General features: G+C 31.5%; 2 protein-coding genes across 3 annotated transcripts in view; one reads left to right on the forward strand and one right to left on the reverse strand.

The window, feature by feature from the left end:
- Positions 1-12,894, reverse strand: part of LOC126968314 (uncharacterized) — a 512,088-nt gene that overhangs the window by 411,554 nt on the left and 87,640 nt on the right. The gene's annotated exons all lie outside the window — the stretch shown is intronic.
- LOC126968340 (androgen-dependent TFPI-regulating protein-like) overlaps positions 1-12,894 on the forward strand; it is an 81,848-nt gene that overhangs the window by 28,156 nt on the left and 40,798 nt on the right. The window contains exon 1 of one of the 2 annotated variants that reach the window (XM_050813319.1): positions 2,973-3,313. The exons of the other annotated variant lie outside the window; for it this stretch is intronic. Within the exon in view, the coding sequence (XP_050669276.1) occupies positions 3,089-3,313 (225 nt within the window). The 5' untranslated portion in view covers positions 2,973-3,088. Of the gene's footprint in view, positions 1-2,972; positions 3,314-12,894 lie in introns of those variants that run through there. 2 annotated transcript variants of the gene reach the window in all.

Below are 12,894 nucleotides of genomic sequence, written 5' to 3' on the forward strand. Positions count from 1 at the left end.
AACATGTTTTGTTAAAGTGATTTGATTGATTTGAAATTTCTTTATTATCATAATTATTACAGTTATATGTTTCCAGTGTACATTAAAACCTAGAAATACAAGTAATAACAGTAGTAACACGTTTTTTTAACAGATATCGCCTGTATTACAAAAACTATTTACAGCAATTTAAAATTACAAATACTTAATTTATATATACTTAATTATTATAAATAAGAAACAGGTAACTTATATAATTATATGTATGCTTCAGTACGTAAGCAGCATTACATTTTCTACAATACAGGTAGATAATTCAAATTATACAGTTTGTTAAAGTGTTTTTTTTTTAATTCGTGCAGCAGACCCGGCTCAAGTTATTAGCTCAACCCACAGCCATCATGAGCACGTTCAAACCTGTTATAATATAATCAAAGAGAATTTAAACACTACGTTCAAATATAATATACATAACGTAAGATATGATATAAAAGATTGAACAAAACATAGATAAGTCACGTTGTACGTCTCGCTGTCGAAATAACCTTGAATGTTGTATAAGGGGTTAAAGTATCAATTTGCTATAATGTACCGACAAATAAAATTTTTGTAAGGTAAAATATATATCTCATCCTGCTTAAGTTACAAACGCAGTGTTTGTAAGAATTAATGGATGTACTACTAAATTTAATGGATTTTAATGAAACTTTACAATAAAATAGCTTACACATATGAATCACACAGAGATTTATAAAGATATTGTGTGAATTATCCAAAATATAACGATAAGTTTCTAGTAAGTAGGATAAAATCTGCCGTCTGCGATCTATTCTGGCGTGCGCCGCAAAAACCGGTTGCTATGATTATCTTTTATGAAGAAACAAAGAAGAAAAGAGAAAAATTTAAAGAAATAAACATTTTGACTGTTGCATCTCAATATATTTTTGATAATGTTCTGTATGTTCATCAGCACATTAAGCAATTTGTTAGAAACTGCGACAATAATAATGTTAACAAGAGGAGCAAACATAAACTTGTTATGCATATTACTCAATTAAGTCTTTTATTAGACGATGTATATGCTTTTACAACATGATCCCAGAAAATGTATAAAACAAAAGTGTTACGAAATTTAAAAGAATTGTTAAAAAAGTTTGTGTGGCTTACCACAAAAAAATAAAATCAAATGATCAATCAAATCAAATGATTTTCTTAATGATACCACAGACTGGGAATGGAGCGAACACCTTCAAAACCGAACAAATTATATTGTAACTAATTTAAGAATAAAAAGTTCGCTGAGTTTCTTGTGCCCGTTCTTCTCAGGTCTGAGGCACATTATTTCGACGTTCCATAAGTGATTTTAGATCCTATTTTAAATAAAAATATTTAAATTTGAATATGTGTAAGCCATCATCGCCAAAATAGAGAACCATAAAATACAATAAAAAATATTATTTATTTTAAACCACATTTAGTAGTTTCAAATTGATTCTTATATCAAAATAAACAAATTCAAATTTTTACTTGTATTGCCATTCACGCTACATCGATTTGACGATTATTTTAAAAGTCACGACGATGACCAACCGAGTGCGCGATACTATGGTGCGGTCCGGCGACGGGCGAACTACTGAATAGATTTAATTCAAATTTGCAATACTAACAAGAAGTCGGGACATTCATTTCCTTGAAGAAGTCATTTCCTTGGCCTAGTATTTAGTTTAATTTGTTGCGCCCGTTCTTCTCAGGTCTGAGGCATACTTTTTGGAATTTGAAAGTGATTTGGATATGATTTACTTAGCCCTAGTGCCTCATGTGCAGCCTTCTTGTTGAAGGCTTGAATTATTTTTTGGTTATGTTAGGAAGATGTGTTGGATAATACCATGAAATAACTACCAAACACTTTATTTATTTATTTATTTATTAGAAAAGGCTTACCAACTAGACACACAATTAATATTATGACTACTTATAATATAAAATTTCTTATATTTATATTTGTATATCTAACTTATAGGTATGCACAGCGTTGCTATACTTACTATAACATTACTATTACTCACTAACGCTTTAGGCCAAGTATGTGAAATGAAATGAAATGAAATTTTATTTGCAGGAAATATTGTACTTAAGATGTTAACATAATATTATAATCCAATATGTTTCGTCAATTGACATGCAAAATATGTTACAAAATTGTCTAAACACTACTGTTATATCGAAACATGTCGGATTTCACAATGCTATCATTTATAAAATTAAAATTTTAAGATATTATAATATGAGACGTAAATAACTTAATAATTCATTTAGTACCTATGTATAATATTAACAAATTCAATGTCATAAAAGTATATTAATTTACATATATTATTATCAAATATAGAAATCAACTTTTCACCACACGTCATAAGTCGTCCCAAAATCTCTCAATTTTGGGCTGGTTCGATATGGTAAGACAAGTTTTAAGGCCTGCTTCTGTTTGAAGGTCAGTTCAATCACACCTTGCGATTATGAGTATTAAATGTCGTTACACTTTTGTTTAATTTAGCACCAAATTCAAAATATTGTAGACCATTAACCATCAGTTGAACCCTATGAATGCTCGTCTGTCGTACTGTTTCATGAAAAAACAGATTGTCTTATTTTTATTTACCTACCTTGTTTTGAAGGATATTTTCGTCGTCAGTACTTTTTGTAAGAAGTTTTTTTAATGAACAATTAAATCAAATAAAATTTACTGTGAATTCTAATCGGATTAGCTTCGCGTATTTAACAAAAAAGAAATAATTAGAAATAATAAATATATTGATTTAAACACTGGCTGTGTGGTATAGAACTGCTTAGACGAGTTTTGCATTTTATGTTGATGTTACATCTTCGGTCGAGGTCGACAGCAAATCTAATAAAAACTAAGTAACTTATGTTATAATAAGTGTAATATCAGTTCTAGGGCGTCCTAAGACGATGCATGTCGCCTTATAAACTGTTACTTGATTAAAAAAGTGGTGCATATCATGTGAAAGTATATCAAATAGTTTAACTTGTAAATATTGAGAATATTTCACTCATAAATTTTGAAGATTTTTGTTTTTTTTTTGCAAAAATGTCTCACGTAGAAGCTGGACTGCCAAATGTTGACAAGGAAAAGAGGTTTTCCTTGATTTTATTTCTGAGGACGGTATTTCATTCCGTTTATGTAGTGGGTGCATTTTGTGTTTTTATGTTTGGAGGCTATATTGTGATGACTATGGGAGAGGAAGCCTCAAAGCACCCAGTGTTGCGGGATATGAAAGCTATGACCCCTGCATTTTTAACTAATTGGAATTACGTGAGTATATTTTTAAGCCAAAATATTTGCTTTTAATAGAAACTACTTTAAACAATAGCCGGACTTATAAATGACTTACAGTATTCTTTGTTCACGTAAACATGCAGCTGTGAAGTCATTGAGACGTCAATATTAATAATAACCCTTTTAATATTCCAAATCAAGTGTACAATAACGCAGACAGTGTTTATTACATAAGGAATTAGTAAACCTGTTAGATTTCATCTTATTATCTATTGGTAAGTTTAGAATTTGTATTTACTATATGTACCTCTTTTTGATTAAAAGCCTCCTCCATTTCTTTCCTTCTTTTCCTATTCTTGCTGAAGTAAAGCCGGTCTTTTCTCAGTCTATTTGGTCTGCCAATATTCATTTTCCCCTCTGGTCTGATTATGTCAGTAAAAAAAAATTTAAGAAAAAAACAACCTACTTCAAAAACACTTCGCCAATACGCACTAAAAAGTATTAAAAATAATTGCGTATGTTTGTATAATCTACTTCAAGTAACGATTATTGTTATTTTTGGAAACGGTGTCCTCCCGCCGCGGCCCCGCTCTCACCTCTCGCCTCCTCAAATCGCACGTGCGACTCAAGCACATCTCACCTATAACTATGTGTGTAGTTACAAACCTACATTTGCTGACACCGACTATATATATCTATTGTTTTTGAATACCAAGTATTTTTGAAGTCGGTTGTTTTTTTGTTAATTTTCTTTTATTCTTTGATTTTTAATCTGAATCTGAACTACACTAACTAATAATTTTTCTAAATATATGTAGATTTACTAAATTTTGCAATGCAGCAATGAACGTAAGCGCATTGCAATTTGATAACAGATAGTTAGAAATTCGGGTCGGTTACAAGCTGTCAAAACAGAAACACGTACTTAACAACGCTCCAATAAAACATAAATAAAATATTAAAATAAGTGTTTAAATTGTGATTTTAAAGTGTGAATACTTGACTGGATTGAGTAAGTGATTTAAACTGAAGATAAAACACAAATTAAATTACCGTATTTACAAGCATTTAATACGGTAAAAATCGAGAGAGTCACATCATTCCTTATTTCACTAAACAGAGTTAAGAATTGGGGATATTACAAGATTTGAAACAATTTCAATTATCATATTCAACAACTTAACGAAATAAAAAACTGAAGTGTGTATACATTGCTGGGAGATAAATTAATAATCATTAATCATTATAAATACATAATAATTAATCATTCATATTCATGTTGTTATTATCATAAAAATTTATTGTTTGGATGTCAAAGTCAAAACTGTCAAACTGTGACATAGATCAACAAGACATTTGTATGCCATAGAGAGTGTAAGAGGGCTAGAGTTTATGGCCTGGTAACAAGACCTTTAAGCCAAAACGTAAAAGGACGGCTCACTCTATAGTATTGCCATTTCGAAAATATACTATACATACTACAGATTTTAACAATAATCATTTTATTCGTTTTATTTAAAATCTTGCAAAATGGATGTACAAATGCAATTATTATTTTCTAAAATGCAAACAGAAATGAAAAAACAAACAGAGGAAATAACTAATAGATTAATACAATCATTTGAAGAAAAAATTAATGTTTTAGTAAAAGAAAATTTAGAGTTACGAAATACTGTGGATGAATTGAGTAACAAAGTTTGCAAATTAGAAAAAGATATACGAAAATATAATTTGATACTACACGGAGTTGATGAAGTTGAAACCAACTCGATGGAGCTAAGTGAACTAATTACCAAAGTCCTACGAAACATGAAGATCGAAATAGGGCATCTAGAAATTAGAGCAGCTTATAGACTTGGAAAGAAAAATGAGAAAATCAAGAGACCTATACTATTTACCTTAACAACAACGTGGAAAAAAACACAAATTCTTAAATCAAAAAAATATCTTCCAAATAAAATATATATAAGTGAAGATTACCCTAGAGAAATTTTAGCGAAGCGGAAAGAACTGCAGGTAAAATTACAAGAAGAACGGAAAAAGGGAAGATACGCTTTCATCAAGTATGACAAGTTGGTAGTACAAGAAAACAAGACAACAAAATTCCAAACAAGGAAGAGATTTAACCCAACATCTGGAGTTAGTGGTTCAGTAGAGGATATCGTTAACCTCCACAAGGTAAATAGGATCACAAACTTCATGAGAAAAAGATCAGATTCACTTAACAGCTTACAGATGGAGAAAAAAAGTAGTAACTAGCAATTAGTACGCAGTAACCGAAATAGACAAGATAACAAAAAAATAAACTTAAATGATCAAAAAATCAACAATAATAAGCATTCCCCAAAACGGTTGGTCCCCGCGGGGAATCAAGATCAAACCCCTCCAAGGAACATAAACAAAAAATCCGTTTGCTTAAATGTAGCAACAATCAATGTCAGAACATTAAGTACCCCAGAAAAATTAATCGAGCTTGAAACTGCTTTACAAAATTTAAAGTGGAATATAATTGGCATGAGCGAAGTAAGAAGACTAGGAGAAAAAATAGAACAATACAAGGAATATATTTTATTTTACAAAGGTGAAACACCAGGTCAATTCGGAGTTGGGTTTTTAATACGAAAAAATATTGCTCACATGGTAGATGAAATAAACGGAGTTTCCGGACGAATAGCAGTCTTACATCTCACTATTCCAAACAGCAACGGCAAGGAAGAAAAAATTTCTATCATACAGGTATATGCACCCACAGAACCAACAAATAAAGAAGGTTTGCTGAAAACAGAACATTTTTTTGAAACCCTGCAAAATACTTTAAAGCATGGACATAAAAATATAATTTTGATGGGCGACTTCAATGCAAAAATAGGTAAACGGAAAAATGGCGAAGAACAAATACTAGATAAATACTGCTACGAGAAAAGAAATAAAAATGGCGAAAGATTGATAAGCTTTGCACTGCAGAATAATTTATTCATTCTGAATAGCTCATGCAACTTAAAAGAGAACAAGAAATGGACATGGATTTCACCCGACGGCAAATACCAAAACGAGATAGATTTCATTATGACGAACAACAGAAAATACTTTAAGAAAATAAATATTATAAGTCAATCTCAATTCAATTTCGACACAGACCATAGAATGGTACGATCAGAATTGATGATTTCTATGGCAAAACGGCCAAGAACATTACAGAGAGCAGAAAGGCCACTACGGTGTAAAGCTAATGAAAATAAGTTAACGCAAATATTAAAGTCTATAAATAACATTACAATGGCAAAATGCACGACCATAGAAGAAAAATACAACAGTTTTATAACAAATCTTAAAACAGAAACAAAAAAACATAATGAAGCCAACAAAACCAAAATTTCCGATGATATTAAAGAATTGATGGATCGAAGAAAAATATTATTGGAACATAGAAAAGAACATATAAAAGAAATTACGACATTAAGTAAAAAAATTAAAGAAAATATAAGGAAAGAAAGGAAATCAAAAAGAACTGCAACATTACAAAGACACATAGAAAAGACAGGAGGAGTAAAGAAGGCTTTCAAAGAACTGATACATGCAAAGGAATGGATGCCAAGTTTAAAAGACAAAAACAACAAAGAAATACTAAAGAGACAAAAAATAGCAAACACAGCAGCAAATTATTACAAAGAGCTTTATAAAAGAAGGGAAAACCAGGTAGACCGAAAAATTAGAGCTAACCAAGGTACTGAAGAAATAAGAAATCAAGAACCTGTTCCCAGAGTTCTACTATCAGAAACCCTAAAAGCCATAAAAACCCAAAAAGATGACAAAGCGCCGGGAGAAGATCAAATAACGAACGAATTATTAAAGGTCACAATAGAAGAATCAGCACCAAGACTAACAGAGTTATATAATGATATCCTAGATTCAGAAGTTATCCCGGCAGACTGGACCAAATCAACTATAATATTAATATACAAAAAGGGTGATAAAAAAGACATTGCAAATTACAGACCGATAACTCTTATGTCAAACATATATAAAATATTTTCCAAAATCTTGCTTTCTAGGTGCACAAATATATTAGAATTTAACCAACCGAAAGAACAGGCAGGATTTAGGAGTAAGTTTTCAACTTTAGACCATATCCATGTTGTCAAGCAAGTCCTGCAAAAATACTCGGAATATAAAAAGAAATATTACATAGGCTTTGTAGATTACAACAAAGCATTTGATACGTTGGACCACAATGCTATATGGTGCGCACTTGAACAACAAGGTGTACATCAGAAATTCATTCGCATCCTGAAAAAAGTATATGCCGAGAGTAAAGCTATTATAAGACTCGACCAATTCAGTTCAGAGTTTGCCATAGAAAGAGGCGTCCGTCAAGGAGATCCAATCTCGCCAAAATTATTTTCATCCGTATTGGAAATGATATTTCGTAAGATGAATTGGGAGGAATATGGCATAAGAATAAATGGAGAGTACCTAAATCATCTACGCTTCGCTGACGACTTGATACTTTTCTCTGAAAATGGTAAAAACTTAGAGGTTATGCTTCAGCAGTTAGCAGAAGAAAGCATGAGAGTTGGACTCTCTATGAACACCGAAAAAACGAAAATAATGACCAATTCTGACAAAATTATAATAACAGTAAATAATGAACCCATAGAATATGTAGAAGAGTATATTTATCTCGGACAAGTGATAGCTACTAAGGAGTCAACAGAAAAAGAAATCAACAGAAGGGTTACAAACACTTGGAAGAAGTATTGGTCATTAAAAGAAGTGATGAAGAACATGGAAATCTCTATAAAAGACAAGAGAAAAGTATTCAACTCTTGCATACTGCCTTGCCTTACCTATGGTTGTCAGACCTGGGCCCTTACCCAAAAACAACTAAGTAAGTTAAAAGTTTGCCAAAACTCAATAGAACGAAGTGTAGTCGGGGTAAAGCGCCAAGACAAAGTGCGATTGGATCATATCAAAGGAAAAACTAAGTTCAAAAGCATAGAGAAAACAATACGCACTTTGAAATGGAGATGGGTAGGCCACTTTATGAGGGATGAAACACCAAAATGGACTAGATCAATAACTGAATGGTACCCCAGAGTAGATAAGAGGAATAGAGGAAGACAGTTCATACGATGGGAGAATGAACTGAAACAGATAGGAGGACCACTATGGAATAGAATAACAAGGAACCGGAACGAATGGAAGACCTTGGAGGAGGCCTTTGTCGAAGGACAAACAGTTAACAGAAAGAGGACACAGTCTGTTTAAAAGTTACTACTAATAATTAGGTTAATAATATAGTTATGTAAGATAAATTAATTAATTAAAATGATTTATAGTATGTCTATTAGCTAGTAAGTAAATTTTTGTTCTGTTAACTGTAATAAAGGCTTTATTATTATTATTATTATTATTATTATTATTATTATTATTAGTTAGAAATTCAGCCACAGGTCGCACCCTTACTGTGAGTCGTTAAGGAGTTCCATTGATTATCATATTTCACTACGACAATTACATGACGGTAGGTGACTCAAATATCCAGATAGCATATAAAAAATTCGGCCTATATCGTTAATTTGCTCCTAAGAATTGAAGAGTTCCTTTACTTTGTCATGGGTCCCATAATCAGAACCTAACCAAACCACCTATGAAGTATATCCTTTCCAATAAAAAAGAATTATCAAAATTGGTTCACCCAGTCAAAAGTTATGAGGTAATAAACATAAAAAAATACATACCGATGAATTGAGAACCTCCTCCTTTTTTGAAGTCGGTTAATAAAAACAGTGTACAGAATATAAACCTACTTTATTACAAAATACAACGGCATTATAGAGGAGCAATAGGGATTTAAACCAGAGAATTCTACCAAAATTTCCGCATATGGATAAGTTGAAATACAATAACAAAAATAGATACAAAAATGTTATGTATATACGCAACAATTTATACTTCTCTGATGAAATAGAACAAAAATTCTTTAAAAAAAATTTTGGTGACGTTATTTTACGTTTGTAGAAAAAACAATATTGTAATGTAGGCGGTATTAAATACAATCAAATAAAATATTATAATTGAGTTACATAAAGCTTTATATTTTTACACAATTATATTTATTTAATTCTCGTCCATTGGTACAGTAGACTTAAGAGTCAGTGGCATATTATGGTAGCCGAATATAATTATGATATAAACCAAATGAAATCAAATTAAAATCACTTTATTCACTAAGTCGATGAAGATTCAAAAATTGCATTTAGCTTCTTACACATTAGGAACAGAAACATAAATATTATATTTACCAGTGGTAGGCTCTTTTGCACATAATGACGGCTAAATTATGGGTACCACAATGGCGCCTATTTCTGTCGTGAAGCGGTAATGTGTAAACATTACTGTGTTTCGGTCTGAAGGGCGCCGAAGCTAGTGAATTTTCTGGGTAAATGAGACTTAACATCTAATGTCTCAAGGTGACGAGCGCAATTGTAGTGCCGCTCAGAATTTTTGGGCTTTTCAAGAATTCTGAGCGGCACTGCATTGTAATGGGCGGGGCGAATCAATAACCATCATCTGAACAATCTGCTCGTCTCGTCCCGTATGGGGTCCAGACGCGTGGAGAATGTACAAAGTACTATCTACGCGCCTCAATAGGGCTATTATTTCTGTCAATAGATCAGAACCTATCCAACGCGGAAATTCTGTCAGTATTCTTGGTACACTTCCTTGTAGTAGTAGTAAATAGTTCTTAGGTACATCAAGTAATGATAAGTATTGTATAAATAGTTAAAAGCATTGTTTTATTTTGAATAATAATACAATTATACATACAAAGGTAATTGGCTTTTCGTGCTTAACAAAGAATAGTAATTTATAGCTTTGATGATTAGATTTTTACTTTTTTATATCGATGATATGTGGTTGTTCGAAGGCAATCAAAATCTAATAAAAAAACATAAGTATATTATGATAAATAAAATGTTAGTTTTAAGGCATCCGGTGACAAAAGTTGTCGTTTTAGAAAATGTCATTTGATTAAAAAACGGTTTGTGAAAATAAAAATACAAGTAATTGCATGTTTAACTGTGAATATTTAGCTGAACTGAAAGAACTGTGGGATTTTTTTTGTGAAAATGTCTAACGTCGAAGCTGAATTGCCAAATGTTCATAATGAAAAGCGATTGCTTTTGGGTTTATTTTTGAGAACGGTATTTCATATGGTGTATTTAGTGGCTGAAGTTTGTATTTTGATGTATGGAGGCTATATGCTGATGACTTTGGGAGAGGTTTTTCTTAAAATACCAGTGTTGCACGCTTTAAAATCAATGCTCGCTGCATTTTTTACATATTGGAATTATGTAAGTAGATTATTATTACGGAACAGATTCGGTCAAATAAAATTAATTACTTTGCACAATTTAATGGCTACATTTTTTATGGAAAAGGATTACAAATGATCGTATGGTTCACCTGGTGTTAAGTGATCACCGCCACCCACATTATCTTGCAACACCAGAGGAATTATAGGAGGTGTACGGGTGCTCTGTCTTGTCTAACACCCGCTGTGTTGATTCAGGGGAACATTCAGGGTAGAGCGCAGTGTACCCAACTTACTTTTCTCGATAATACAAACACAGTCAGTACTTACCAATCAAACTGCCTCTATAATAATAGTGGAGTTCCCCAGGGATGTGTATTGGGGCCACTTTTATTTTTACTTTATGTAAATGACTTACCTAAAGTGACTTATTATCGATCCCTAATGTTTGATGATGACATTGAAATTGTTATATGGCAATTTAATACTATAATATCATTGTTATATGGTCTGACATTAAACATGACAAATATATTATAGCATAATAATGAGTATGAATTAGAAATAAATATGACGTTGGATAAAATAATCAATTGGCTTGACATGAATAATTTAAATGTTAATTTATCAAAGCCAATTTAAATACAGTTGAATGTGAAATATCGTCAACAAATGCATTTAAATATAAAATACAATAATACAGTTATAAATGAATAGATATCGTATTTTTTAGGAATTCAAATTCAAATATTTTTATTCAAAATAGGATGTGACATCACTTATTGAAAGTCATAAAAAAACTACCACCCATTCCAAAATGAATGCCTCAACCTGAGAAGAATGGGCGCAACAAACTCAGCGGGTATTTTTTTTGATCAAAAATATGTTTTACAATTAAAGTAACATTTAAAAAGTAACAAAGTAACATTGTAGAATTAAACTTATTATTTAATAGCCCGGTCGGTCCATTCCCAACCTGTGGTATCATTAAGAAAGACATTTATGTTATAGTAACCTTTACCACACCAACGTTTTTTAACAATTCATTTGAATTAATTTTTACTTTTGTTTTGAACATTTTCTGGGATCCTGTTGTAAAAGCATATACATCGCCCCACAAAAGACTTGCTAACTCGACTTAGACGAGTAGTAGGCATTATAAGCTTATGTCTGTTCCTGGTGTTAACATTATGGTTATGACAGTTTCTCGCAAATTCACTTCTTCGGACGCGGCGCGACGGCAAGAGTTTCTTCAAATACTTATTTTTAAATAACGCTTGACCCGGGTCCCGTCTTAAACACGCACAATTCTTGTTATAAGTGTGTTTGGGCAGAGTTTTTCACTTCAACAATAAGTAATGAATGCTAGAACTTAGCACTCTAGCTTATATAGGGCACTACAGCCAACCTAGCTAGCAAATGTTATTAGTACTGCCGCAGTGCCAACAAATTTAACTAAAGATATACATTTTCTTTTATAGTTATTTATAATCATGTTTAAGCTATTATATTACTTAGATAGTAATAAATGTTGAGAGTAATAATGTAATTAATTTGTAATTATTAATTGGGATATCTTATGGCTCCATGACTGATGAATATAATACCGCCATATTCATTTTATTTAGAGAAATATTTAAACCAAATAAAATACTTTATTTCATGATTCCCTACCTGTGGTATGTATTTCCATGAATTTTGCTTATTACTTGCGTAAGTGCATCTTCGCATTACACAAGACGGCATTTTAATGCTGTATATAAAATTGTGAGCAAATCTGTCAACAACAAACGCGTGTGTACCGTTTTCGTATCGAGAGAGCGACTACGACCAAAGGAACCAATTGACTCAATTTAGGCGATTGATTTTCGGCGCGCTAGTGACATATCTACCTCTTTTAATACTATAACATCATTGCCGCTGCCATAAGAAACGAAAAAACTTTAGTAACTAAAAGAGCCTTGGCAGATTGACATGCGGAAAACAGAACGTAACTCTAAACGAAGTCTTATATTTCACAATATTTTATTAAAATTGTAAATTGTGTTTTTCTGTGAGCAATCAATATTTTTATAAAATTATTTCTTTAAAGTATTTTTTACGGAAACGCTATTAATTCTATAATTTTTATCAAATTTTTAGCTCCAAGCATCGTTTTAAATCTTCAATTTGCTATTAACAAAACAATCTTTATGTATTCATCTATATATATAAATAAAATTGGAGTGTCTGTTTGTAATATTGAAATAACCGTTTTTTACTACATGTATAAGAATAATTATACGCTACTTATTACGAT

This window comes from Leptidea sinapis, chromosome 15 (assembly GCF_905404315.1).
Source record: "Leptidea sinapis chromosome 15, ilLepSina1.1, whole genome shotgun sequence".
Lineage (NCBI taxonomy): Eukaryota > Metazoa > Arthropoda > Insecta > Lepidoptera > Pieridae > Leptidea > Leptidea sinapis.